Below are 25,554 nucleotides of genomic sequence, written 5' to 3'. Positions count from 1 at the left end.
AATCGACGTGAACACCAAGGCGCTGTGCCGTTGAGTTTAGCAGCTGGCGGGGTATTTTGCTAGAGCTGAGAAACCGTCGATCTGGCGTTTATGGTCTTATACGTACTGCCCTTCTGTATCCATATGCCCAAGCTTTCTTTCGCTGCACATCCCAGGACTGAAGCAACGACTGGGAGTTCATGCTCTCGTGCGCCTGGGTCCTCCCAGAAGATATCGACTTTTGGTGGAGCCGTATTGGGCAATGCTCGAGTCGTCTTGTCTTAACTCTGGAGCGCATCCCAAGAGCTTCTACTTGTCGTTAGCCGCAAGCCCAACTTCGGAATGCTTTAGTTCCAACCAAGTTAAGGTGCAGCAGGACGTTAGAGGTCGGCTCCAATTGACTTAGCTCCCCCTGTAGATTCCGTAGGGTATTATCCATCTGCAGTAGTCCCGGGGGCTACGCGCATCCCAGCCGACCTTCACGGCTACTAGGTTGCTGGCCAATCTCTGCCATCATCAAATAGTTGGGCCATATTTTCCGCGTCGCGCTCCAGACAGCTGCTGCTCTCCTTTTTGTGCTCCCCTCTCAACCTGCCCCTGATATCCTCGGTGACGGACGCAAGTCGGGCTGCATCGTTCAACGTCCTTTTCACTCTGCTTCCAGGTGACTCCTTCGTCACTTTTTACTGGGTTTTCCTCCCTCAGCTGCCTCGACTTGGCTCCCATTTCTGTACCTAGGTATTCTTTTCGCGTGAGCAAGTCTCCACACGTCGCGCCCACTTCGCCAACTCGAGCTATCATCACTGTCCTTGAGCTTAGGACTGCTCGACTTTGTGGCAGCGAAAGTTTGAGTAAGTCCGTCTCTCCATGCCAGCCAGCAACGGCACTCGTCTGTACGACCAAACTAGTTTCCAACGTCAACCGCCTTCCTCCACCCCATCTACTTTTCGTAACGGGGGAAGGCGCAAGCGTCGAGCACTTGTCACCACCGGTTCTTGCCCGTTTTGCAACCTGTCGCGCACCACACGGTCGGGGAGGGTTTCTTGACCTTTAGACGAGCTGCTTCTCTCGTCGCGGTTGCCATTGAACTAGCCAGCGACAGACAGTCGCGATCGGGTCATTTGCCGTGGGATACCTTGAGTTTGCTGACGCGGCTACTACCAGCCCAAAGCTCTCCCAGCTGTCCAGTCTCTCATCCGAACAGAGCTCCAAGCGTTGTTCTCGGGTTTGCCTCCCTCGGCCACTTTCCGTCCACAACGGTCACTTGCACTTTATTTTCGCAGTTTTTGCGGCGCTCCTGTCGGGATTGCGCCTGCCCTTCCATAAAAGAAGAAAAAAACAGAAGGGAAAAAAGACCCGACAATTTGATCGACACCCGAACAATTCGCCAATTGCAATTGCCAACAGCCAATAAAGCCGGCGGCTCAGCAAACGAAGAAGGGGCGTCTAAGACAAACCGAAGCGGTGATTTGCACCGACACCCTCCCCAGAGCCAAATTTATTCAGTGGCTCTGCGAAGTGAGTTGCCTGTTGGCCAAGGCGGCCGCTTCCATTTCTTCCGCGGCACCTCGAAGCTGATCGTTGCGACAGGCTTGTGCAACTTGTTGGCCGGTTGTTTCCTGGCCATTGTGCAGCCTCCTGGCCACTCCGATCGCAGTTTCTGAAGCCTGAAACGTTCCCCCCGTTTGATGCTACCGCGCCGTAGCAGTTTGAAATAGCCCAGCCTGGATCAAGCAATGAGCCCTCCTCGCCGCTCTAGCCTCGGAATGTTGCTCAGGCGTAGCAAAAGCGGAGATCTCAAGAAGCAGCAGGCTGCAAAAGAGCAGGAGCTCCAGCGCCAGCGCGATGCTTCTGTCTCCAAGTCTCCACCACGACTCCCAGTCCTTTACAATGGAGCACCCGCACCTCAACTAGGAATCGGTGGAGACTCCCGTCCCGATTCTCTTGCAATTGTATCTGGAAGAGCAGATCATTCGATTGCAACCCCGCGGCCATCTATGGAGCCTTCTCGCTCCATCATCAGCGTCCCTCCGATCCCCAATGGCGGGTTCGACCCCTACGCCGGAACGGGGAGCATGGCGCACCGGGGCCGATACAGCTATGCCAGCAGCGCCATAAGCACCATCAACAGTCCCAGAAGGGTTCGAAGAAGAAAGGACCCCACGCCTTTCAAGTAGGTTGCGTCACGGCTCCTTTCTGGATCCCTTTTCCTCTTCTCTTTGTATTTGGGTCTAATTCAACTCTCACCAGTATTCTGATTGTCGGCTCCACCAACTCTGGAAAGACGTCGTTTCTTGAATTCCTGAAGAGTACACTGGCCCTGCCCGAGAAGAAGCGGTCAAAGAGCACCATTGAGCAGGATGAATACCCCAGAGTTTCCCCGTCGGGCACTTTCATCCCTCACTACCTCGAGACGGAGATCGATAACGAGCGTATCGGACTGACGCTTTGGGATTCTGAGGGCCTGGAGAAGAATGTCGTGGACTTACAGCTTCGCGAAATGGCGAGCTTTCTTGAGAGCAAGTTCGAGGATACCTTTAACGAAGAGATGAAGGTCGTGAGATCGCCTGGGGTACAGGATACCCACATCCATGCAGTCTTCCTTATCCTTGACCCAGCACGTCTCGACCGAAACATTGGAGCAACCAAGGCTGCCGCTGCCGCTAATCAGAAGAATGGCGCAAAGAGCTACCCGTCTGCTCGCATTCTTGGAAGTCTGGATGAAGACTTGGACCTTCAGGTTCTCCGGATTCTGCAGGGCAAGACGACGGTGATCCCAGTTATTTCGAAGGCTGACACAATCACGACTAAGCACATGGACGTGCTCAAGAAGACGGTATGGGACAGTCTCAAGAAAGCAAATCTCGACCCCCTCGAATCCCTTGGTCTGGATGAGGACGACTTCACTCCGGATTCTAGCAGAATTATCGAAGAGGACGAAGACCCGGAATCCGAACCCAGCGACGAGGATATCAACCCCGATGATGGCGATCTGCCCATTCAAGGACACGAATCCTCACCTAGGGCCGAGAGGCTCTCGAGTAGCTCGGTTCGTCGTCATAAAGTCACAGACGATGGCTCAAGAGACGACGAGGTGCCTTTTATTCCCATGTCGATAATCAGCCCTGACATCTACGAGCCTGGAATTGTCGGGCGTCAGTTTCCCTGGGGTTTTGCAGATCCGAAAAATGAAAAGCATTGCGACTTCCTCCGCCTGAAGGATGCCGTCTTCAGTGAATGGCGCGGCGAGCTCCGCGAGGCCAGCAGAGAGCGGTGGTATGAGGGCTGGAGGACGAGCAGGCTCAAGCAGCGAGATGGATCTAAGGTCCGCCGATAAATCTGTGGGCTTTGAGCAGGAGGTTGAGCGGGTCAGAAATCCTGTTTTCCGGTTTCGGCTTTGGTCCAAGTTCCCCGAGAATGGCTGTTCTTTTTTGAACGTAGTTTGCAAACCAGAAAACGGACCGCCTGACGAGAAAACGAACGCCACACTCTACATGTGGCCATGCGATAATACGCAGCGAGAAAATAATCGGTACACTATTTTTCCTTTCCGGCTCTCGGGTCAACAAAACCTAAAACTGCGGCGACAATATCATACCCTATTGCTTTCCTTCGTCATGTTGACAGTCTATCTTACCGACCTTTCCCGACGCAGATTCTTACAACGAGTTTTTGAAACCTCGGTGAGGCCAATATTCTCTGGCCCAACGGAGGTCTACTTGGCCTCTGGGAGGCGTTGGACGCATTTTATGTGGTAGCGGCGCTGAAGGAAAAGTCGGTCTGAAAAGAAACTTCAGCTTTTGTTCTCTTATGTAAACCATGTTACCTATCTTCGGACATGAATACCCTTTTTCTATCTTTCCATTCTCCCCTGCTGTCTTTTTTTTATCCTTCTGGACAAGTTTGCCGAGATGGGGCGAGAATGTGTTTTCTAACAGCCTGGAGGCACTCCTGCTTTCCTCATCGTCTCCTGTTTGCTTCCTCGGTGGGGAACAGAACACCATTTCTTTCACACATGAATCATCCTTAGTTTTAGTTTAACGCTGCACGGATTACTATCCGGGCACGGCAACTGAAATGACATACATGTTGACAAGTTTATTTCCACTCTGAACCTGTTCATGCTTCACCTGATTCACATAGCAAGGGGCGTCAAATTCCAAACATGGTTCAGCTCCCCCGAAAGCAAATGCTCAAAGTCGTCGTCAGGTATCATATGCATCAGCATCACGGCGGCTATTGTCTTGTTCGATATCTGATATTTGATATTCGCCACGAAAAAATGGGCGGTGCAATTAACTGTTCCTCCGCAACGACTGACTTGGCGTGACTCATCAAGGACAACCCGCAGCTGAAAGTGGACGAATGTTTTTCAGTTCTGTAACCTGACCATGGTGTGGTCCTCCCATGCCTTGACGGCGGCGCTGAAGGACATGACGTTGGCGGCAATGTCCTTGGTGTGGTAGCCTGTCTCAGAGTCGGCCGCGTAGTGGTCCAAGCGGTCTCGGTCAGCTCGCTTCCGTGTGTGAAGGTGCACCGCCCCTCGGTGCCGTAGGAAGTTGGCGTCCGCGCATCGTATCGAACACCACACGGTCGGTAGCTTGATCGAGTCCATGCACTCATTGCAAAAGTAGATCTCGCTCCCCGTGTCGAGCCCGTCCTCGCCCATCAGATGGTCCTCGTCCTGGACCAGCTGGATGCACTCGCCTCCAGATGCGCAGGTATGAGATTTGGTGTGCGGTGTCTGTTGAAGAGGAAAAGGAATTGAATCGATCGTAAGCAGGGGGAAAATGAAACTGGTATAAAAATTTAATGCATGAAAGGTTTTGTTTTTGTCTTACATGGCCTTTGTGTTCACACTCCGGAGAGCAGTAAACCGTTGGGTGATCCTGGACGTTGCGCCGCACGAGGATGGCGCAGATCGGGCAGCAGAGGAAATCTCTCGTGCTTGGCATATGGCCGCATACGGCGCATAGCGGGAGGTCGTAAAGCTCGTCAGGTATCCTCTGCCCAACGCTTTGCCGGTTCTTGAGCTTCCTCGACTTCTGCAGCTCGTGAGCGGCTCGCGCTCGCCGTAGCTCATCAAGGCGCTCCCTGAGCCTGCTCGTCTGCTCGCGGGCTCCGGTTGCTGCTTGCCTTTCCTCCAAGACACGCTCGACGACATGCTCCATGGAACGATGGTCGTTGAGCATGTCGAAGTACTTTTGGTGGCCCTTGGGGACCGCGCCATACCGCGCGCCATAGGCGCCGGAACCGTTGGCGGCGAAGAAGGCTTCCCGCAAGACTTCGAGCTGCTTCAAGGGCTGCTGTGCCGCAAGCAGACGGGCCGGGATATCGTCTTCGCCTCCGCCTCCGCCTTCGCCCCCGCCCCCCTCGAATTCTCTCCCCGCCTCAGGAGATGCCAGGCCCTTGCGCAGAATCCCGGCAATGTCCCTTGCTAGCCCGGAAAAGTCTGAGGGCGGGCCCTCGAGCTTCTCGAAGACGGCCTCCCGGCCGGCCGGGTCGCCGACCATGAGGCGCAGCAACGAGGATCGCACGTTCTCGGCGTACCACCGGCTGCGCTCCTCTTGGATGCGGTCATCGATGGCTCGCGGGTCCAGCTGATACTCCTTGGCGTCAGCACACATCGTGTCGAGCTCTTGCAAGAAGGCGCGCCGCGACGAGAACCACTCGTGGTCGGTCGAGTTGAGGTAACGCGACCGGACGGCCTCGAGCAGCTTCTCAAAGCAGTCGGGACACTCGATGATGGGCTTCCCGCTGCTACTGCTGGTGGCTGTGGTGGTGTTGCTAGGGCCGATTTCGTCATTGTGGTCAGCCGCGCACTTCTGGCGAATCTGTGCCACCTCGTCGATGAGCTGCTTGCTCTTGCTCACAGCGAGCGCTGACTGCAGCAGTAGTTCTGTCATGGTGATATCTGACGGCGGGATCTGAGAATTTCGGTCCTCCTCTTCAACGCCTTATCAGCAACGCCTCGTCCCTGTTCTAGGGAAACAGGCGCATTCCACGTGTGGTATCGATATCTTTCTTGAGTTGAACCACGGTCTCGACACGAATTTGACCCCAGCCACTTCCTCCCTGTGCTGTTCCCTTTTACAACCAGCGGCGATTTCCCGGTACAATGCTAAATGTCGTCTAGTTATGGCAGAAATAGTAGAGAATTAAAGGTACCTCTTATATCAAGAAACTTTTGCTGTATTTCGGATGTGGCAAATGCGTGGTGAATCGTCCGCCTAAGACAGTATGAACGAATGCTTGTACAGATACAGCTAAGGTAATTCTAGGTATGAGCCAGGTGGAGACATGAAAACTATTAGCGCCAAGGCAACCCCCGTTATACGCTTTGTCACTCACCTAGGTCAGCAGCCAATTAAACTTTGCGATTCGATTAGCGTGCACGTCTCTGTCGCAAACCGCTATCTACGTCCATATCTCGAAGCATGATTAGCAAGCAGCGCAACTATTAATGCAGCACAGATTCCTGACTGCTCAACGGGACTGCTCAACGGGCAATAATTCAGAATGGTATGCCTTCTTCGCTGCTCCTTTCCCCTTCAATAAGATTCCGCGTCCAAGGCGAGAGCGAAGGCCGCTAACAAAAACCCGCGTCGTCGCGCACACAACAGGCCGACAAGCTTCGCACACAGCAAGAGCTTGAGCGCCTGCAGGCCAAGTACATTGGCACCGGACACCCGGACACGACCAGCTGGGAGTGGAAGACGAACATCCACCGCGACACATACTCGAGCATCGTCGGCCACCCCCCGCTGCTTTCGTATTTTGCCCTCGCCCAGAATGAACCAGTCGCCAAAGTGCGCGCCGATATGATACGGGTGAGCCCTGGTTTCATTCCCTGATTCTCCCCCCTTCACAGACTAGGTCTTTCTAATCAACCGTGTTTAGAAAATGCTGCAGCCGGCTGGGCCTCCGCCCCCCCGCGAAGACGATATGGCGGTGGCTATTCCACAAACGCGGAACGATTCGTGAGAAACGACCCAGGAAACCGAATATATTCATTACAATACACATTTAAAAGACAGCGAGGGACGGGGTAGTTTCCAGAGGCAGGCCGAGCAGTATACTGGGGCCATGGTTTTTTTCCCCAAATTCTCCCGCATGTGTCGTCTTTCGGGCGCTCTACAGGCTAGAAGTTGGAGTCCGCCAGCTGCGGATTGGCCCAATGCATTGGCAGCGCAGAGGAATACGTAGGATTAGGAGGCGAAAGCGCTTTTGACCCATAGGCCTTTTGCATGCGCAAAGCCAAGCCCGCAGGATATGGGTAGTAATACAAAGTAATACCTGACACTAAACACCTGGCCCAGCGCAGAGTCACTCGTTGTCGTCTTCCTCGGATGCCGGTCTCCTTCTACTCCTCCGTCTCGAGCTTGGCCCGGCCGCAGCGGGCGCCACCTGCGGGACTTCCTCGTCCTCGATGACGGCTGCCACATTTGTCTTCCGGTCCTTAACCTTCAGGCTCGCTTGCAGCTTCTTCTCCAGCTCATCGGTCGATCCGCCGTATATTGTTCTGACCAATGACGCAACCGACTCGCCGTCGACCTCCTTCTTGCCGCGCGGCCCAACGTGCCAGGTCGTCGAGTCCTCGTCGTCCTGCGTCCTCGCTTCCGTCACTCTCACGAGATATCCTTGCCTGATCATCCGCTGCAGCACGACCTCGGTTTTCTCGTTTGGCGCGTTCTCATTGTTTGGGTTAAGACTGGGCATGTTCTCGGTAGCATTGAGCCGCGCGAGGTGTCTCCGAAAACGCGGGTCGCTGAGCTCCCCTCCGCTCAGTGTGATTATTGCGATGATAAGAGAGTACAGCCCCACGTACGAGGCTTCACCGTCCGCGGATTGCACTTTGGAGGGCGCAATGATAGCCGGGGCCCGATAATCTTCGGGCAAGACCGAAACGAGCATGTATGAGTTTGATGATGGCTCTTTGTGGTTTTGTGATTTGGCCGCTGTCTCGCCCAGAGGCCACACGTTAGCGAAGCAAATGCCGGGAATTTTGAACTACGGACCTTTTCGCTTTTGATCGGCAGTCAAGAGGTTCCTGTCCCTCGCTGGCAGCTCTATCATCTCCATACCGAACGCGGCCCTAAGCTGCTTCTGCGCCCCGGCAAACACTTTCTTGAACTCCCTTCCCTGGGGCCCAAGTACTGGTAAGAATAGATTCAGCCTCGCGTTACTATTACTCGGTTGAAGAAGTAGACTCAAACCTTTTTCCTTGATCCCGTCGCGGCGGATGGGTGTCCGCGAGTACTCGCAGGCGAGGGCGTAGCGCACAAGCTTCTTGATAAGCTGGCTCGACTCGGCCCGCTCAATACCCTCCATCGGGTCGCCACCGTCCGAGTCGCCACCGTCGGGGCTCTCAGCCTGCATCGGCATCTCTTCATCTTCGTCGTCTGGGACTGCCGCCCGTCGTCGCCGTTGGGGGGGCATGCCGAAACGCTGTGCTTCTACAGATGATGCACCAAGTGTCGAGAACCGAGGTTGAGGACTCCTCGCTATGGGCGAACAATCATGCGCGGCGCCCAGGATATGTTATGAAGCAAATATAAAATCGCAGATAAAATCGCAGGGTCGTGTGCTCTTTGCGACTTTACCGGTTCTGTGGTTGGGATGAGCATGCACGCCGATCCAGACCGCGGGGCAAACGTGACGCGCCTTGTCGCGCTTGGCCAAGTTGCCTGCCGGGAGTTGCGCCACCAAGTCGCCCCGATCTAGAAAAAAGAAGGGACCCACTTAAATTATTCTTCTTGAATCGGAGCCTCGTGATCAAACTGTCGACAGAGCTGGTGCTACGGTCCTGAAAGCCAACAGTTGTTGTCTCGATCACTTCACCTAATTCCTCATGCTCAGGCGCACAGTCCTTGGCAATGGCAGGTTCGTTTGCCTGCAATGCCGACTGCGATTAAGTGGAAGCGTCGCAACTCGAAGACCATTTGCGACACCAACTTTGACGACAATCCCGACACCTCGAGGCCGTCGACACTTTGTCACCAGCACTAGCACGCGCTCTGGCAACGCCTCCGCCGCCGAAGGTAACAACACTGTTGACACGCCAGCTGCTGATGCGGCTATCACTCCCGCCGCCTCTGCCCCCGCCACTCCCGATACCAACGCTGCAAACGATGCGAATGCTACAGAAGGCGGAGATGGCACAGATGCTACGAGCGCAGCCAATCCCTGGGATGGCGAACAAACAAGTGAACGTACAAGTGATCCTTTTGCAAGGTCAACGGAGGAGGTGGTGATTCGACGAATCCTCAGCCACGATATTCCGCTAAGCGAAGACGTCGAGCGTCGCACATACATGACTAGAGGCATGCGCGTGAAGCCAATGAACGAGACCCTTGACATTGGAATCATGGGTGAGCCGGGTACTAGTCTCGTTCTGCGAGAGCATGGCAAATGGCTAGAATATGGCGCAGCTCGCGAACCCGAATATCAATATCGAGGTGTTCCCGGTATTTCGGACGACGGCGACGACACTGGCAAACTAGCTGAAATTCTTACACAGGCGCTAGAGAAAGAGAATGACAACCTCACTTTGGGCGATGTTATTCGGAATCTCAACGAATTGAGACCAAGCGAGACTCAAATTCTTTCAAAAAACAACATCGAGGCCCTGGAGTATTCTATTACAACTTGTTTTACAAAAATCCAGCTAGCAGCCTATTTGCAGCACTACGAAAAGGTCCAGCGGCTGAACGATGAATCAAGGCTTTTGAACGGTTCTCCGTGGGTTTTGGAGCGGCGGCTATGGACACCTAAAGCTGCTCAAGAGAATACCGGAAACGGTAAAACTGGCCAAGATTCTGTTCCTACCTCGATGTCTTCGAAAAAGAAGCTTGCCCACTGGATCGTGCATTACTGTTGGCGCGTATACACTCAGGAGACGGTCGAGGGCCTGGGCTACCTGGAGCTGAAGTTGCGCGACATCGAGTTTGGGCTTCTTCTGGGTACGTTTCCAAGCGTGATCCGACCAGTTTATTTTTATGCATCCGAACTGACGTGTAATCTTCAGCCGGAGCCAAAAAATGGCTGGCTAGCATCTCGGCCGCCTTCAAACACCCGGGGAAACAGATTGAACTCATTCGCCCAGACAATTGGGTCTCAATTCTAGCGCCAAGGCGACCAGCGGAACTCATGGTGGCCGAGATCTCCAAGGTTCTTGACCGAGCCAGGACCGTCAGCCTTGACGCCAGACTTGTTTCGGCTGAGCCTATAGATCCTGCCATCATGGATGAAGTTGGGCGCATCACTAACACTGCTGTCCAATTTGACTCTTCAACAAATCAGGTAGGCCCTCGTTCCTTTGCCGCGTTTCCTTTTTACCCATGCATATCCTAGATTTGGAAGTTGACTGGTGATACAAAGATTACCGTATCCTGGGTTCACGATCCCGAAAGGGGCGAGGAGCTCGAATCCCCTGTCGATGTCGTCTTGCGATTTCTGCTACAGGTATACTATTCTGCTCCCAGTTCATCAAACGCGCTAGCAGTCATCCCGAAGAGAAACCCCAACGGCGGTCGATACATTGTCGAATTTGGCTGCGATACCAAACTGCCATGGCAAAACCGGATCAGGAAGTGGGCGAGATGGGCCACTGCCGCCTATCAGAACCAACATTACAGGCCCATAAAGGAAAAGATACGGCCGAAACATATCCCATTTCCCATCAAGGTCATGAGTGCTCCGAAGCCAATGGTTCAGGAAAACAAAAGTAAATCAGTCACCAGACACATAGACAGCGGCTGGCCGCAAAGCGCAGAGATCAGCACGAAAGCAATTTTTGGCCACGTTCTCAGTGCCCTGCCGCGGGGATTTTTGACTACTACTACGCGTCCGCTTATGGATACTTCCCTGCCGCGCACCTTCCTACCGACTCTCCCACCGCTGCAGACGCTCGATCTTCCCACCAACTGGAGGCAAAGAGGCCAATGGCCCGGAATGCTCGTTCTGCGGTTCATTCCCTCGCCGTATCAGTCGCCGGAAATTCGTGCGACTGCCCCGCCCCTTGAGCTCCTAGTAGAGCACGACAATGACAGAGCTACGCGCCCAGTAGCCCTACGCGCTGTCACCGGCACATCCGTCTTCGATGCGCTACTGCCCGGCCGCCCTGTTGACGTGCGGTTCTTTCAGCAGCACTACTTCAACTTGCCCAGCACTAGCTTCAAGCAGCATGCCGAGCCCGTGCTCGACTTCCTGGCGGGCGCCGAGCTGGAACCTTGGGCCGGCAAGTTGGTGACACCATCCAACTTGAACGGCCTCCGAATCCCGAGACGGCTACTGGCCCCCGCTCCTTCTGCTGTTACTACTGCTGATACCTCGGCTGGTCTTGATTCAATGCCTGCCCCTGATGCAACATCTATCCCTATCCCCGGGGACGAGTTAAAAGAAACAGAACAGGCTAAGGACAAGGGCGACGCCGATCTCGTTTCTGTCGACTACCTGTTCGCCGCGCTAGAGATGATGAACACCATCACTTCCGACCACATGGGTTTCAAGCTAGTATACAAGAGCGTCGAAGCAGGTCAGAGAGGAGGCAAGCGTGCAGAAGTATCCCTCCACGCCGTGGCCGTGCCGACACCGAAGCGACAGCCCAAATCCCAAGCCAAGGAAGACACTGCCGTTTTTGAAATGCCCATTGATGTCTACTTGAGCACCGTCTCTGGATTGGCAAGAGGAGCAGACCGGGGGGCATGTGTATTGCAATGGGAGGTGCAGGAAGCCGCCGTTCACACAAAAGATATGTGATCCGGATCCTTTCGTAGGTTGATTATCTCTAAGGGCATAGGCTGCTACTTTGGGCAGGAAAATAAGACCAGGAGAGGTTTATGTGTATAATATATACCTTGTACAGTTTGTATTGTTTAAATTAGACCCTTCGATTTATTTCAACTTTAGAATATGACTTGAAAGTAATCTGATACTCCACCTACGCGTCGCTCGCACAACCGGGGGAATACTCTGCATACCATCGACATCAGAGGAACTATGCCATCCATACACACAAGATATGTCGGCATTCCATGTTATATCCCACAGTAAAGTAAGGCAGGGGTAGCTTTTTCGATCCTCAGGCGTCAGAAGAGTGCAACCATCAGGAAAGGTACTTGCGCAAATGATCATTTTAGGAGACTCTATTTTGTACTACAGCACATGGTGAGAAGTTTTGATTCGCAGCAGAAAAACCCAGACCATTCTCTCTCAGATGTGCTCCAAAACAAAAAGACCGAGATACATGTGACGCAAAGAAATCCTTGTGCATGACGCGTCTCCATTGACGAGCCTGATCGATACCCGATTCCTCATTGGTATTAGTGCGGAGGAAGAATTTACTTCTTGAGGGCCTTGCCAGCGGACTTGGTGACCTGTTCATGAATGTGTCAGTTGTGTACAGGAAGAACGGGTGATAATTGGAACTACGTGCCTTGGCACCGGCAGCCTTGGGGTCAACCTTGTCGACGGCCTTGATGACACCGACAGCGACAGTTTGACGCATGTCACGGACGGCGAAACGACCAAGAGGCGGGTAGTCGGTGAAAGCCTCCACGCACATGGGCTTGGATGGAATCATCTTGACGATGGCAGCATCGCCAGACTTGACGAACTTCGGGTTGTCCTCAATAGACTTGCCGGTACGGCGATCGATCTTCTCGAGGAGCTCAGCGAACTTGCAGGCAATGTGGGCGGTATGGCAATCAAGAACCGGGGCGTAACCAGCACCGATCTGGCCGGGGTGGTTGAGAACGATAACCTGAGCGGTGAAAGAGTTGGCGCCCGCAGGGGGGTCGTTCTTGGAGTCACCAGCGACGTTGCCACGACGAATCTCCTTAACGGAGACGTTCTTGACGTTGAAGCCAACGTTGTCACCGGGGAGACCCTCGGCGAGCTGCTCGTGGTGCATCTCGACGGACTTGACTTCAGTGGTGATCATGCTGGGGGCGAAAGTAACGACCATGCCGGGCTTGAGGACACCAGTCTCGATACGGCCGACGGGAACTGTTCCGATACCGCCGATCTTGTACACATCTTGGAGGGGAAGGCGGAGAGCCTTGTCGGTCGGGCGCTTGGGCTGCTCAATGGCATCAATGGCCTCGAGGAGGGTCTTGCCAGAAGACTTGCCGGCCTTGGTCTCCTTCTCCCAGCCCTTGTACCAGGGGCAGTTGGTGGAGTTGTCGATCATGTTGTCGCCGTTGAAGCCCGAGATGGGCACGAAAGCAACGGTCTTGGGGTTGTATCCGACCTTCTTGATGAAGTTGGAGGTCTCCTTGACGATCTCCTGGAAACGCTTCTCCTCCCAGTTGGCGGTGTCCATCTTGTTGATGGCGACAATGAGCTGGCGGACACCGAGGGTGAAGGCGAGCAGAGCGTGCTCACGGGTCTGGCCATCCTTGGAGATACCAGCCTCGAACTCACCAGTACCGGCGGCAATGATGAGAATAGCGCAATCGGCCTGGGAGGTACCAGTGATCATGTTCTTGATGAAATCACGATGGCCGGGGGCGTCTGTTCAAAAGCAACACGTCAGCGATTGTCAAATACAGATCAGAGAGAGCGCAAGGAACATACCAATGACGGTGACGTAGTACTTGGGGGTCTCGAACTTCCAGAGAGCGATATCGATGGTGATACCACGCTCGCGCTCGGCCTTGAGCTTGTCAAGAACCCACGCATACTTGAAAGAGCCCTTGCCCAGCTCAGCGGCTTCCTATTCCTTATTTGTCAGTCGTCTTTCGTCGAGGTTGAAAAATGGCTCGTTATCGTTATCATTTGAGGGGTGGAAACGCGGGGCATATTGGTCCGTGCTTAGAAAATTTCTAGTCGCGATTTTTGTGTGCCCCTCCCCCGCCTTGATAAGGACCAACAGGCAGGGGAGTCAAGGTGGGGGAAACCGGGCACAAATTGATGGCAAATTGAACCGTCGATGTGAAGATTTGTGTGTAGAGTGAAAAATGATGGAAGACGTAGTGGAAAACAATGAGGAACTAACCTTCTCGAACTTCTCAATGGTACGCTTGTCAATACCACCGCACTTGTAGATCAAGTGACCGGTCTGTCAAGGGTTGTCAGCAACTTGTTTGTCTTGATGTCGCATGGCCTCGGTATCGAGGGCCACGCCAGAGAGGATTAGATGCTTACCGTCGTCGACTTTCCGGAGTCGACATGGCTAGATAGTCAAACGTTAGAATTTCGCGCTGTTGAGCATCGACAGATACCAAGCGGGAGCGAGACGAACCCAATGACGACCACCTGGAGACATGTCAATCAGCATCAAATGTCTCGAGCAAAGCAAGGCGATCGGCGGCGACGGCTACCTACGTTGATGTGGGCTTTATCTTCCTTACTAATGATCGAGTAGCGTCAGCTAAATTTTCTTTGATGGAATAGGCCGCGATCTATGCGGCGGTCTCGGCGCTATGGACAATCTTACCCCATGGTGAAGGATTTGCGGTGTGTATTGAGAGTTGAAGGCTGGTGATTGATGTGGAAAGCTGGTAGAATGATGTTAGACAGCGATGCTCGAGAACAGAACGCGAATTTTCGCAGGGATTGGATACGCACTGGAAAGTGGCAGAAGATTGCTCGAATCAGGTATGCCGACAAAGAAGAAAGAAGGAGAAGCAAGTAAGAGGAGGAGGAGGGGTCGAAGTTTTTATGCCGTCTGTGGAGGGGCGAGAGGTGGGCTGGTGGGGTTGGCTGCTCGATTCACCTGCACAACACAAAAAATTCAATAAAGGTGGGGCAAGCCTTCAAATTTCTCTGCCTCCATTCTTGGTCCACCACGCCTTGCCGCCCCGCAGCGGCCCAGGCTGGCTGCCTATTGTCTGGTCGTCCGAATTCATGCTCAAGGTTCACAGCTTGGCCTTGGGAGAGAACGAAGAAAAAAATTCAACTACTACCCTCCTGTTGTACTGCCTTTACCATGATCATCAGGATTACCACAATAGTGCGCTGCAAATTAAATGGAGTGGTTCCCAAGCTGGTGCACCTCGATCCCCTGGTGACGGTAGAACGCCCCTCTCTTACATTAATGGCGATCCTAGGGATTTACCAGTCTCCCAAGCACCTCCTCAGCTCGAGATTCTGGCGTTTGACAAGGCTCCACTAAACCTAGATACCACGTATGCAAACAAGCAGCCTTGATAGGCCCCGTAGGCTTTGGGCTCTGCTTGGTTGCATCTAAGTTTTCCAGCCCAACCGTCGACAATAGCCCAGTTGGGAATCCGGCGAGCGGCGGGTGGTGGTAAGTGAGTCACCCCTCTCCTAGTATCTGTGCCTTTGTTTATCGGATGGATTCTTGGCGGCTTCCCTCTCGCTTTTTTCCCCATGACAAAAGCAATGGCGCCTACCAAATGCTCACAAGGGTGTCACACTCAATGGTCAAGCGGCATTGAAATGGTCGGTTTCGACGACTCGCCTGCGAGACCCAATCGAGGTCTCGCCGGGAGGCGGCGGCTGCATGGCGGCTAGGCAAATTGTCTAGCCCAACTCAGGATGTTTGTTAGCAGGCGACTCCAAGATCTCAAAGGTATCACGCCGTGCGGCTCGCCCTGAAGGTTTTGCTTCGAAGGCCCCTAGTATCAAATCCCACAGCTCTGTATCCCTCTTCCGAATGCCCTGGCAAGGCAGTTCAGGGCCGATTTTGTTTACCCCAAGCCCTACCGTACTATCCATCCCAAGTACGGATTGGAATGTAGTCTTGTTCAAAGTCGGCAACCACATTCCTTGTCCGCTTTTCAAGAAGTCATTTTGTATGAGAAACCGCATGCACCACCGAGCCCATGGGAAACCCCCATCAGGCCAAAACCCCGCTTTGCTAATAAATACGCCCACCGTTTCACCCTTTTCCTGGAAGGGTGGCATCTGGCAGCCGACAATCGCAGCTGTCAATGCATTCCACCCTGAGTATCTGTGTCGCTGTATACGCTGCCATTTTTGGCTAGTATGGCCCCGCCATTTTCATGAGCACGTACCCCTCCAGTAGCTTCCTCCACGCATCTCACAGATCCCAACTTCAAACTTCAACGCTTCGCCATGGCGGCAATCATATCGAGGTCGACGATATCTCCGTCGGTGTCGGCTTCATCGGTATCGGCTTCATCGGCAGTCCCGTCGGCGTCTACCATACTTACTTCAGTTAAGTCGACGAGAGATAGCGATCGCCCGACCGTACGATTTACCAATACGCAAGATCTCTTCGACGTCATTAATTCCACTACTGGGGATTTCCTTACCGTCACAAGTATACTATTACCCTCTTATTTCTACATAATATGCTAATTATTTAGATGTCTCTCCTAATCAATTCACCAAAATCGAGCGTAAGAGAGACACTGGGCGAGAGACTGGGCGAAAGACTGGGCAAAAGAAACGATACCGAAAGTTCCGTTTTCGCCACTACAATGCCAATTCCCGAATCTTGATTATCACAATCCCAACCGATCTACATGAGGCCCTTCACCTAGGACTTTATAGGCGGTATTTTACCCAGCTTGTCCGGAATGGCACGGAGGAAAGTTGGAAAGATATTGGGTCAGCTACATTTCGAGCAGAACAAGGTCATCCTGGAGGAGATGGCGGAGAAGGCGATTCGACAGGCGGTCCATGGCCGGAACGTGCAGGAGCAGGTAATTGGCCAACACTAGTCATTAAATCTAGATATTTCGAACCATTACCCGAGCTTCACAAGGATATGCGGTGGTGGTTTCAGGCATCAAACCACGAGGTCAAGATTGTCATTCTGGCGAAATTTGACGACCAGCAACACCACATTTTGCTAGAGAAATGGGAGGAAGAAATCTCGAGTCCACAAGGAGCGATCACGCGGAGTCGGGCTGCTACTATGTCGCAGCAGAATGGTGTTCTCAACCCAGTAAAACGGCAGTCAATCACCATCACCCGCGGTGAGACAACAAATCCAGTATCGTACAATATTACTAGGGGGGCATTAGTACTAGGATTTCGACTTCTTTTTCTTCGCAATCCAGGCCCGCAAGAGGGAGATTTTGTACTTGGCATTCAGAGCCTACAGCTATATACAGAGAAGGTCTGGGCTGAGCTGCCGAGATCAGACTAGCCAACCAGAAATCAGTAGAGGCCGGTAAAGTCGGACAGAGGGCGCTATAGTGGAATATCTTTACGCGCCTTCTACAAATTAGTAGGGATCTCGGCGATGCTACTAGCGTATAAGAGTGTGGCTTCCTCGGCGAGAGCGACATAGTCGTTAGGCTTCTTGGTCTCGATAATGGCCTCGAGGACGAGCTGGTGGATCCAGCCCGCTGGGTCGCCGAGTCTAATGGAGTTAACCAGGACGATAATACTGGTATTCAGCTCGGGAATGATTAATAAGAAGGTCGTGTACCCGGCAAAACTACCACCGTACTGTGGGACTAATTTCGCCTCGTTTCCGGGCGTGAGGGTTGGCATCTGCTTAACAAACATAGAGTTGCAGTCAAGTCCAGTAAAGGTTATTGGTAAAGGATGCCGCTCGAGGGTTTAGAGGTGTTGTTTGCCTGATATCTATCAATAACCATTGGTTCCGAAAAGCTACTAAAGGATATCTTAAGATATCTCGCCAGCTCTCCAGGTATCAGAAAACAGTGTCGGACTACGTGGGTAGATAGATACGTAAAAGTCACGTAATAGTGTGTATGGGTAATTTCTGCGATAGGGAGAATAGGAGACTAAAGAAGACAAATAGAATATATGGAAAGGAGGGGCTGATACAAAAGTCGCTACGTTAGCTTATGATAAAACCATAGAGATAGTGTCTGACATTACGTTGAATAACCTGGGCGAGGACGCCAGAATGATTTTGCTTTAAGATCTTCTCAACCCCAGTCAAATCTGGGAAGACCTCATTTTCTGAGATACGGGCGACATGGCAAACGCGCCTCCCTCCCTCAAGGCAACTAAAGACCCTGAGATCAATATGAGATTCTTTTTAAAGTCCGACTTATCTCCTATAATACGTATGCTTATTCTATAATTACTCAGGAAGATGTATTTGCTACAGCAGATAGCGGGCGGAATAACAAGCCACAACTCTCCGTTGAATAGGTTATGACGAACTCGAGGGACGATGATCACTTCATGGGGTTTTATACGTCTTTTGCCGATCCTTGGTCCGAGATTGGGTTGCCTGACGGCACTAATAACCTACTTCGACTCTCTATTGTTGAACAGTGCCAACTCCCCCTGGAGGCTCCCGGAAGGACCCAGGAACGCTTGAGGCAGAAGAGCAAGGGAGATACCGCCAACAGGCAAAGCTCGAGTGCCTTGATGCACTTCAATTGCATTATCGAAATTTGTGCAAGGGGTGGAGACTCGGCTACCAAGATTATTGGACATTACTAAGGTCGGGTTTCTTACTTAGGCTTGAGATACCCCTTCTAGTTTTACGCCACCGGCATGCCGGGTGACTGCGAGCGGGAGGGTCAAAAGGGGTGGCAACACAGGTGACGGCCACCGGGTACTTTGGCCTTCGGTCTTTTGGCTGGCCTCTGACCTTCTGCGCCTCATGATCGGCAAAGCATGCGGCACAATAAGCTCGCCTCCCGGCAAGAGAAGTTAGGATGACCGAAGGTGGGTTTAGAGCTGCCAAGTCAAATCAATCGAGACAGCTACGTAGATCCACCACGCTAAAGTTAAGCTTCTCGATGGGCTGCTGTGGTTGGTAGAAAACGGGCTAATACGTAGTCCCCAAGTTTAAAGACATTGTCTCCTTACCCACGGAACTTGACCATGACTCCTTTCCGAGCCATTGTGGATTCACTTTATATCTACCTTACCCAGGCATGTGTCAGACTAGCCCTGGTGTTTGTCGATCTTAAATTCTAGACCTAGACTTTGCTTTTCAAGTGACTCTTATTCCATTTAACTAAGTTCCCTTCCTGCCAGAGCCCTATTCACACTATTTGAACCTTTGCAGAACGTTTATCCTATGTATTTGATGAACAAGGTTTGTGAGAAGAAGAAATGCAGATAGGTACAGTAGGTAGTTTCCAGACTTACCGTTCATTACAAATTCCAACGAGTCTCGTGTGTTATCCAACTTCAACGTCAAGACTCATCCGAACTGTTCAGCGGTCAACTGTTTGCCAAGAGAAGCTTACTTCTTGGACCCCCTTCCCCTGCCACTTAACGTCATGCACGCGTGCCTCCGCCCCGTCCTCTTGTGACCCATATGTATCTAGGGCAATAGCAAAAACTGTCCCGGGAAGGCCCCTGCGGCGATATTCCGCATTGGGCACATTGCCAAACCATGACGTAAAGGTGAAGTGTCTTGTAATAAAGTGGACATCTGTCTCTGAAACGGGAAAAGGTGAATATGGGCCACGTCTTGCTTTATATAGCATATCGTCTTCTCTCGGAGCGACTTCCACAAGTTAGATTCGTCACCAAGGTGAAAATAATTAATAAACATTACTAGGCACACACTAAACAGAATATAAGTAGGGAACTTCATCTTTGCTCAGTAGAATTGCATTTATTGCTCACAGGCAAGTTCTATGGGCCTACCTAGCGTGTGTTTTACCCAAACCAGTGTCGTATTGCCAAGTCGTGTACTTCATGCCCAAACCTGCTGCCAATGTGCCCTAGTATCTCCTCGCCAATCTGGGGTGGAAGAAGAAGTAGAAGAATATGTTGATAGACCTCTTAGAGAAACCCCCCTTAAGCTATCAGCGTCTGTATATCTTCATCCGAGAATCCAAACAGGTAGAGGAGATCCAGTAAGCTGTCGCCGTTGAGCCTAGCTCCGGCTTCCATTTGTACTCTTGGCTTGGCGTTCCAAGCAACACCTAGTCCGGCAGCGTCCATCATGAGCAGGTCGTTCGCGCCGTCGCCAACAGCAACTACCTGTTCGAGGGCAATGCCCTCCTTTTCGGCAATCTCAATGAGGAGCTCGCGTTTGCGCTCCTTGCCGACAATACGTCCTTTCACCTCGCCAGTCAGGCGCCCAGTCGTTTCGTCAATAACTACCTCGTTTGCATGCGAGTAGTCGAGTCCTAGCTCACCGGAGAGCCAGCTTGTTAGGGGCAAAAAGCCTCCGGACAGCACTGCCGTCTTGACGCCAAGTTTCTTCAAGGCACGCAATAGGGGCACCACTCCATTGGTGACATCCAGGACAGGTCGGAGCTCGGTGAAGATGCTGGCTGGGAGCCCCTTGAGCAGCTTGACTCGCTCACGAAAGGCGCCGTCAAACTCCAACTCGCCGAGCATAGCACGATGGGTTATGTCGGCCACGCGTGCACCGAGATCGGGGGGATCCTGGATCGTGGCAGCGAGGAGATCGATGACCTCCTGGGTGATCAGAGTGCTATCCATATCGAAGACCACTAGCCTCGGGTAGCGCCGCCAGAGTGTATCGCTCCGAAGCACCACGTCAGTGTTCCATTCGCGCTCGAATCGGTAGATCAACTCGTGTTTGCGCAGGTCTTCAAGGGACAGATAGTCGAGGGACGGAGCCGGAGACATGGTGAGCTCGACTACGGTGGGGTGGTAGTCGTGGGTAGCATCAAGCTTGAGGCACCGATGTGCCGAATTCAGGTCGGCCGTTCCAGGGGGGAGGGGGAAGGTTGACATGAGGTGCAAAAAAGATGTGATGCACATGGGGGAGATGTGGGAACCATACAAGTGGTCGAGCGGCTCAGGCTCGCTGGCGGGAGGCTCTAGGGGGAAAGTGTCGATGCTGCTGCTCGGAGACATGTTCGGAGGGAACTCGGAGTCGGACGGATGCGGCTTCGGAGACTGGCCCCTCGTGGGAGACGGCACCCTCACCGGTGAATGGACCGTGTTGGAGACTCGGGGCGAGGTGGACTTGTAGAAGAGCGTGGCAACAAGCTTGTCATATTTGGTTCCCGGCGCCGACGTGCAATTCGGGTGCGAGAGCTCGTGGCTCACGCCGCTCTCGACAATGGTAGGTGGGTTCTCGGCCGACGGAACGCCGTTGAAAGGGGAGATCTGGCGAGGCGAGGAAATCTTGCTGGCCTGGAGGTCCTCGACAACCGTGTCGATACCATAGTGGTTTTCGGGCTTGCTTGGCGGCCGATATTGCTGGTGTTCCTTGATGAAAGAGCTGCTCCTCATCGCCGAGGTCATAGAAGGCCGTCCCTGGCGCGGATTGGCTTCGCTGGCCATGGTTGCGATGCGACGAGGGATGAGCCTCGAGGGAGACCTGTTCTCCGAGTAGAATTGCCGTTCGCGGTCTTCTTCTGCACGGCCAAATCTCCGAATGCGGTCAGTCAGGGCCAAGAAAGGCAACCGGTGGCTTAGATAAGTAGGTAGAGGGCTTGACCGTAGGGCGTTGTGGCAACACCCAAAATCCTACGCCATGAGGCCTTTGGAAGGGGGGTTACCAAAAAATCTTGGCAACCCCCGGCCTTGGTAACCCCACCATAACAACTGCCCCGCCTTGACTTGACATCGAGCTCCAGGGGGCAGAGCATGCGCCCAGGTTTACCTGCAAGTTATATGTATGTCATCGACGAGCCGTTTCAACCACCGACATCCGCCGACAGCCGCCGACATCCGGGCCGGGATAAAGTCAGTGTCGACCAGCGAGCATTTGCAAATTATCCCTCCAATAAAAAGTGAGTATCAGAGCAAAAGAGCTGCCGTCAAGGACTCCAGGTTGTCAAAGCGTCAAGAGCACCAGGCCCTTTTGGCATTTCTGGGTTACATTGTATGCCCTCAGTGCGTTGTCATTCGCGGCTCCAACATCAATACATATACCCAAGTAGGGAGGTAAGGGATGTAGGTAGGGTTGGCGAAGAAAGACGGTATCTCGGGACTCTATAACTACCCACCTAGGTACTTAGGGTAGAACCTAGTGCGTCTGACGCTTGACTAAGGTTGATGGTGCAAGATGTAGTGACATCATGTTTTCTTCGCAGAAAAGGACAGCGACAGTCGAGATCTCTGCAAGTTCTGTCAGCGGGAATGGCCGAAAGTCAGTTCGGCGTAGCGGTAACGTTTCGCAACTGCTTAGACTCGTCAGGTAGACCCGAAGCATGCGGCTCCTCGGCCGGCCCTCGCCACCACAGAGGCGGGCGCCGGGACTAAGAAGATGAAAACCCCACAGAAATGGGCCGCATTGACCAATGAAAAGGGCTCCAGATGTCGTGATCAGCCTCGCCGAAAACACCACCACCAAGACCTAAGCTACAAGTGCCTATTGCGCCATCGCTGAAAAATGCGTGCTTTCTAACAGCATCCACAACACCATCCCAAGATGGCCGGTCGCCAGTGTAAGACGCCATCCGCTGGCAATACCCGGCTCATAGCTACGGGCATAGACATGGATGGACATGGGCCTGACCTCAGAGGCCATTCATTACAAATGTAGTAAAATATCACTGACCGTGAATATTCACCTGCCGTTTATTTCCTGGAGTTTCTCTGAGCTGCTGCGAGGGCTGTTGTGGAAACGTGGATATTCCTCCTGCCTGCAAGACCCTCGTCTCGGCTCACTCTGGTCAAAAGGTGCCATCCCTCCCATCCGGCCGAACTTCTTTCTCCTTATTACCCCCAGGACCACCCTGACCCCCATACCTTTCCCACACCATCTCTCTCTCCCCTAGGTTCACTTCCCTGCCGGTCGTGACTTCTAGCCCTTGACGTCTTCCCCCCTCTTTTTCCCACCCTTCATTTCCTCTGCGGCCGGATATAGACCCATACGCTCGTCCTTGATAGCCCCAAAGGAAAGCGATTTGTCAACTCTCTCTCTCTCTCTCTCTCTCTCTCTCTCTCTGCCTCTCTGCCTCTCTGCCTCTCTTTTACTCGCTCCGTCTCCAACATTCAACATGGACTCGGCTCCGCGCACAGAGACGTCGTCAAGGTCGGCTTCGCCTTCCTCGAGGCTGGGGGCTGATGCCAAGATGGATGACAACGCATCGGTCGATTCTGGATTTGGCTCGGCAAACTCGTCCACCAGCAGCCTTCCTCTCGTATCCCTCACCGCGGCTCACCTAAAGCACCTGAACAAGCAGCTCGAGAGCATGGACCCCGTAAACATCCTCCGCTTCTGCATGGTTCTGTTCCCCAATCTCTACCAGACCACGGCCTTCGGCTTGACTGGGCTGGCCACCATCGACATGCTCTCCAAGATCCAGCAAGAGTCGCCGGCCTCGCAGGCGGTAGACCTCATCTTCCTCGACACGCTGTACCATTTCCAGGAGACATATGAACTAGTTGAACGTGTCAAGGCCCGCTACCAGAATGTGCGACTCCACGTCTTCAAGCCCAACGGCGTCGACACGGTCGGCGAATTCGAGGACACGTACGGCGAGAAGCTGTACGACATGTCGGCCGATCTGTACGACTGGATTGCCAAGGTGGAACCGCAGCAGCGCGCCTATTCCGAGCTGAACGTGGCGGCCGTGCTCACGGGCCGGCGCCGCTCGCAGGGCGGACAGCGCGGCGACATTGACGTTATCGAAGTTGACGAAGAGCGGGGCATCGTCAAGATCAACCCGTTGGTCAACTGGTCATTCCAACAAGTGAAGGCATACATCGAAGACAACAAGGTGCCGTATAACACCCTCCTCGACAGAGGCTACAAGTCTGTCGGGGACTGGCACTCGACAAGCCCGGTCGGAGAAGGCGAAGACGAGCGCGCCGGCCGGTGGAAAGGCCAGGACAAGACAGAGTGCGGCATCCACAGCAAGAAGAGCAGATATACCCAGCTCCTCGAGGGCATGGCGGAGCAGCGGGTTTCGCAAGCATAATTGGCTGGCCGGCTAATCGTCAGCAGCGCACGGGATGGAGTTATTACTATTTGACGGTGGGAACGAGACGAACATGATGACGGGACCAGATATGGTGGGTTTACACCAGTATCATTGACATTGGCCAATGCCACGGGCGTTGGGTTTGCTTTTTTTAGGACTAGGCGTTGGAGGAGCTCGTTCACGGCTCCATCATCATGGCGGGATATCGTTGTTGCATCTAGGCTGCATACATATTTCGGGTGGCGTCGTCTTGTTGCGTCGAATTCCACATCCTCAACAAAACACCAGTAACGAGCAATCAAGGAATCATAATCATCAAATAAAAGGCCGCCGGCCTTGGCCGCGAGCGAAAAAGGCGATAGCCATGTGGATTTACCACCTTTCGTGGCATATCTAGTGATTCTAGTGATTGAGGTTGAGGGGCGTGAACGCGTGCAAGGCGATCATTTCTCGTTGCAGAGGAGGCTGAGGAGGGGTTGGCCGGCAGTACGGTACGGTACGGTACTGCGTTGTCTGCCTTACCTTAGTTAGATATGTCGGAGTCTCGTGGCCGTTGGAGTAGACTCGGTTATTGGCCTGGGTGAGGCTTGGAGGCCGGGAATATGTCTCTGAAGAAACGGACCAAGAACGGAACTGGGGGCGGTGATGCACTGCGACAAAACAGTTGTGGTCCCTGATTGGCCACTCACCGAAGCTCACCTTTTTGTCTCCCCTCACCTACCCCTTTTGGGGAAGGGGTTTTCCCGTAGGCTACGGAGGTATTTGTTTCACATGTTCAACTACCGATGCCTAGCGTTCTTTCTTGAAGAAAGACCCGATTGGGAACCGGGATTCCGGCAGAGGTTGAGGGATCGACCGTGCAAGAGAGACACGACACGAAAAAGGGAGAAGAATTAAAAGGCACAAAAAGAAAAGAAAAGAGAGAAACAACAGCATAGGCGCTGCCAGAATGGGAAGGGCCCCTTTCCTAGCGCGGTTGGCTGCACTGTTATGCACAAGCGAGTGCACGACCTTCTGGAACACCCTTGTTTCCCAGATCAGGCTTCATGATCTCCGCAACTCTGACATTGCTAGCTTCATGTTGAATACCCGCTGTGTCATGCCGTGTCTGAACCCAGACGGCGGGCGAGTTCGCTGGACTCGCCCGAGTTCCTCTCTGCTGCTATGTACACAAGTCCCCTGCCAAGCCTTTCTTGCGTTTCCCTTTCCCCACGGAAAGACAAACTTCCCCCCTTCCGAGCGCTGCCCTTGACTCTGACTCTTGCGAGGCAGTTGGGATCACCTCGCCCCCAGGTCTCACCAGGCTCTTGCTGTTGCTGTCTGGCCTTCTGTCTGTGCATTACCATTTGTGCGAGCCACCGAGACCAGAAGGACCCCGGGGGCCCTTTCCCTGTACTACCCATTTTTTATATCGACTACGTACACATTGGGGTGTTCCTGGGCCAAGGAATACATCGTGGAGGACGACGGCAAGGCCAGCAGTGTGTCAGACCAAAGGGACGATGAGAGAGAAAACGGTTGACACCAGGAGCTGGGGGAGCTGGGGGAGCAGGAGCTGGGGGGAATATATGCATGGGCGATCCGGGGCTAGCACTTCCTGTAGGCTCGACGTGTTTGAGGTTCGGGGCAAGACGACAAAACATCGTGGGACCGTACCGGCGAGCTGGAGGATCAATATGCCCCGGGGCTCTCGCCCGCTTTATATCATCATGATCTCTCGTCTTCTCATCTTTTTGCCACTTCTCGCTTGACAGTGTGCGATTCTCTCTCTGGCACGAACAAGCTCTAGCGGCGTCGCCTCATCAACAGGGTTGACCAGAATCCGGCGACGAAA

At 53.2% G+C, this 25,554-nt stretch overlaps 11 protein-coding genes across 11 annotated transcripts; 6 read left to right on the top strand and 5 right to left on the bottom strand.

Annotated features, from left to right (window-relative positions):
- Positions 1-1,715: 1,715 nt before the first annotated feature.
- On the top strand, positions 1,716-3,316 carry B0T26DRAFT_634941 (uncharacterized protein; the record flags this gene model as incomplete). Its single annotated transcript, XM_060436676.1, has 2 exons — positions 1,716-2,152; positions 2,230-3,316. 2 exons carry the CDS (start codon positions 1,716-1,718, stop codon positions 3,314-3,316), a joined length of 1,524 nt encoding a protein of 507 aa, XP_060302577.1.
- Positions 3,317-4,167: 851 nt separating this feature from the next.
- On the bottom strand, positions 4,168-6,231 carry B0T26DRAFT_32986 (uncharacterized protein). Its single transcript, XM_060434399.1, has 3 exons — positions 6,148-6,231; positions 4,821-5,926; positions 4,168-4,723 (listed from the first exon to the last, which is right to left on the bottom strand). Exons 2-3 carry the CDS (start codon positions 5,883-5,885, stop codon positions 4,352-4,354), a joined length of 1,437 nt encoding a protein of 478 aa, XP_060302576.1. The 5' UTR covers positions 5,886-5,926; positions 6,148-6,231; the 3' UTR covers positions 4,168-4,351.
- B0T26DRAFT_745713 (splicing factor 3B subunit 5/RDS3 complex subunit 10) lies at positions 6,228-6,963 on the top strand (the record flags this gene model as incomplete). Its single annotated transcript, XM_060444603.1, has 3 exons — positions 6,228-6,233; positions 6,603-6,809; positions 6,880-6,963. The coding sequence occupies 3 exons, from the start codon at positions 6,228-6,230 to the stop codon at positions 6,961-6,963; spliced, it is 297 nt and encodes a 98-aa protein (XP_060302575.1).
- Positions 6,964-7,305: 342 nt separating this feature from the next.
- B0T26DRAFT_634711 (MAGE family-domain-containing protein) lies at positions 7,306-8,418 on the bottom strand (the record flags this gene model as incomplete). The annotated part of the gene is made up of 3 exons (XM_060436658.1): positions 7,306-7,937; positions 7,998-8,135; positions 8,196-8,418. The coding sequence occupies 3 exons, from the start codon at positions 8,416-8,418 to the stop codon at positions 7,306-7,308; spliced, it is 993 nt and encodes a 330-aa protein (XP_060302574.1).
- Positions 8,419-8,830: 412 nt separating this feature from the next.
- B0T26DRAFT_631915 (mitochondrial inner-membrane-bound regulator-domain-containing protein) lies at positions 8,831-11,739 on the top strand (the record flags this gene model as incomplete). Its single annotated transcript, XM_060436396.1, has 5 exons — positions 8,831-9,020; positions 9,129-9,941; positions 10,007-10,281; positions 10,360-11,317; positions 11,381-11,739. The coding sequence occupies 5 exons, from the start codon at positions 8,831-8,833 to the stop codon at positions 11,737-11,739; spliced, it is 2,595 nt and encodes an 864-aa protein (XP_060302573.1).
- A 478-nt stretch (positions 11,740-12,217) lies between these two features.
- Positions 12,218-14,492, bottom strand: B0T26DRAFT_32452 (translation elongation factor EF-1 alpha). The gene is made up of 8 exons (XM_060434376.1): positions 14,420-14,492; positions 14,308-14,332; positions 14,225-14,238; positions 14,128-14,155; positions 13,979-14,041; positions 13,558-13,696; positions 12,416-13,494; positions 12,218-12,356 (listed from the first exon to the last, which is right to left on the bottom strand). The coding sequence occupies exons 1-8, from the start codon at positions 14,422-14,424 to the stop codon at positions 12,321-12,323; spliced, it is 1,389 nt and encodes a 462-aa protein (XP_060302572.1). The 5' UTR covers positions 14,425-14,492; the 3' UTR covers positions 12,218-12,320.
- Positions 14,493-16,012: 1,520 nt separating this feature from the next.
- Positions 16,013-17,082, top strand: B0T26DRAFT_685369 (uncharacterized protein). The gene is made up of 3 exons (XM_060440870.1): positions 16,013-16,026; positions 16,346-16,892; positions 16,941-17,082. The coding sequence occupies exons 1-3, from the start codon at positions 16,024-16,026 to the stop codon at positions 17,063-17,065; spliced, it is 675 nt and encodes a 224-aa protein (XP_060302571.1). The 5' UTR covers positions 16,013-16,023; the 3' UTR covers positions 17,066-17,082.
- Positions 17,083-17,101: 19 nt separating this feature from the next.
- On the bottom strand, positions 17,102-17,644 carry B0T26DRAFT_32383 (uncharacterized protein). The gene has a single exon (XM_060434373.1). It carries the CDS (start codon positions 17,428-17,430, stop codon positions 17,137-17,139), a length of 294 nt encoding a protein of 97 aa, XP_060302570.1. The 5' UTR covers positions 17,431-17,644; the 3' UTR covers positions 17,102-17,136.
- Positions 17,645-19,662: 2,018 nt separating this feature from the next.
- On the bottom strand, positions 19,663-21,129 carry B0T26DRAFT_633491 (HAD-like domain-containing protein; the record flags this gene model as incomplete). Its single annotated transcript, XM_060436543.1, has 1 exon — positions 19,663-21,129. The coding sequence occupies one exon, from the start codon at positions 21,127-21,129 to the stop codon at positions 19,663-19,665; it is 1,467 nt and encodes a 488-aa protein (XP_060302569.1).
- A 1,739-nt stretch (positions 21,130-22,868) lies between these two features.
- Positions 22,869-23,717, top strand: B0T26DRAFT_736569 (Phosphoadenosine phosphosulfate reductase family-domain-containing protein; the record flags this gene model as incomplete). Its single annotated transcript, XM_060443339.1, has 1 exon — positions 22,869-23,717. One exon carries the CDS (start codon positions 22,869-22,871, stop codon positions 23,715-23,717), a length of 849 nt encoding a protein of 282 aa, XP_060302568.1.
- Positions 23,718-24,193: 476 nt separating this feature from the next.
- Positions 24,194-25,536, top strand: B0T26DRAFT_32326 (uncharacterized protein). Its single transcript, XM_060434372.1, has 2 exons — positions 24,194-24,886; positions 24,993-25,536. The coding sequence occupies exons 1-2, from the start codon at positions 24,670-24,672 to the stop codon at positions 25,469-25,471; spliced, it is 696 nt and encodes a 231-aa protein (XP_060302567.1). The 5' UTR covers positions 24,194-24,669; the 3' UTR covers positions 25,472-25,536.
- Positions 25,537-25,554: the final 18 nt, after the last annotated feature.

This window comes from Lasiosphaeria miniovina (assembly GCF_030549165.1).
Source record: "Lasiosphaeria miniovina strain SMH2392-1A chromosome Unknown B0T26scaffold_1, whole genome shotgun sequence".
In the NCBI taxonomy this organism is placed as follows: Eukaryota; Fungi; Ascomycota; class Sordariomycetes; order Sordariales; family Lasiosphaeriaceae; genus Lasiosphaeria; species Lasiosphaeria miniovina.
The sequence above is the reverse complement of the archived record's forward strand: the minus strand, read 5'-3'. Positions and strand labels throughout refer to the sequence as shown.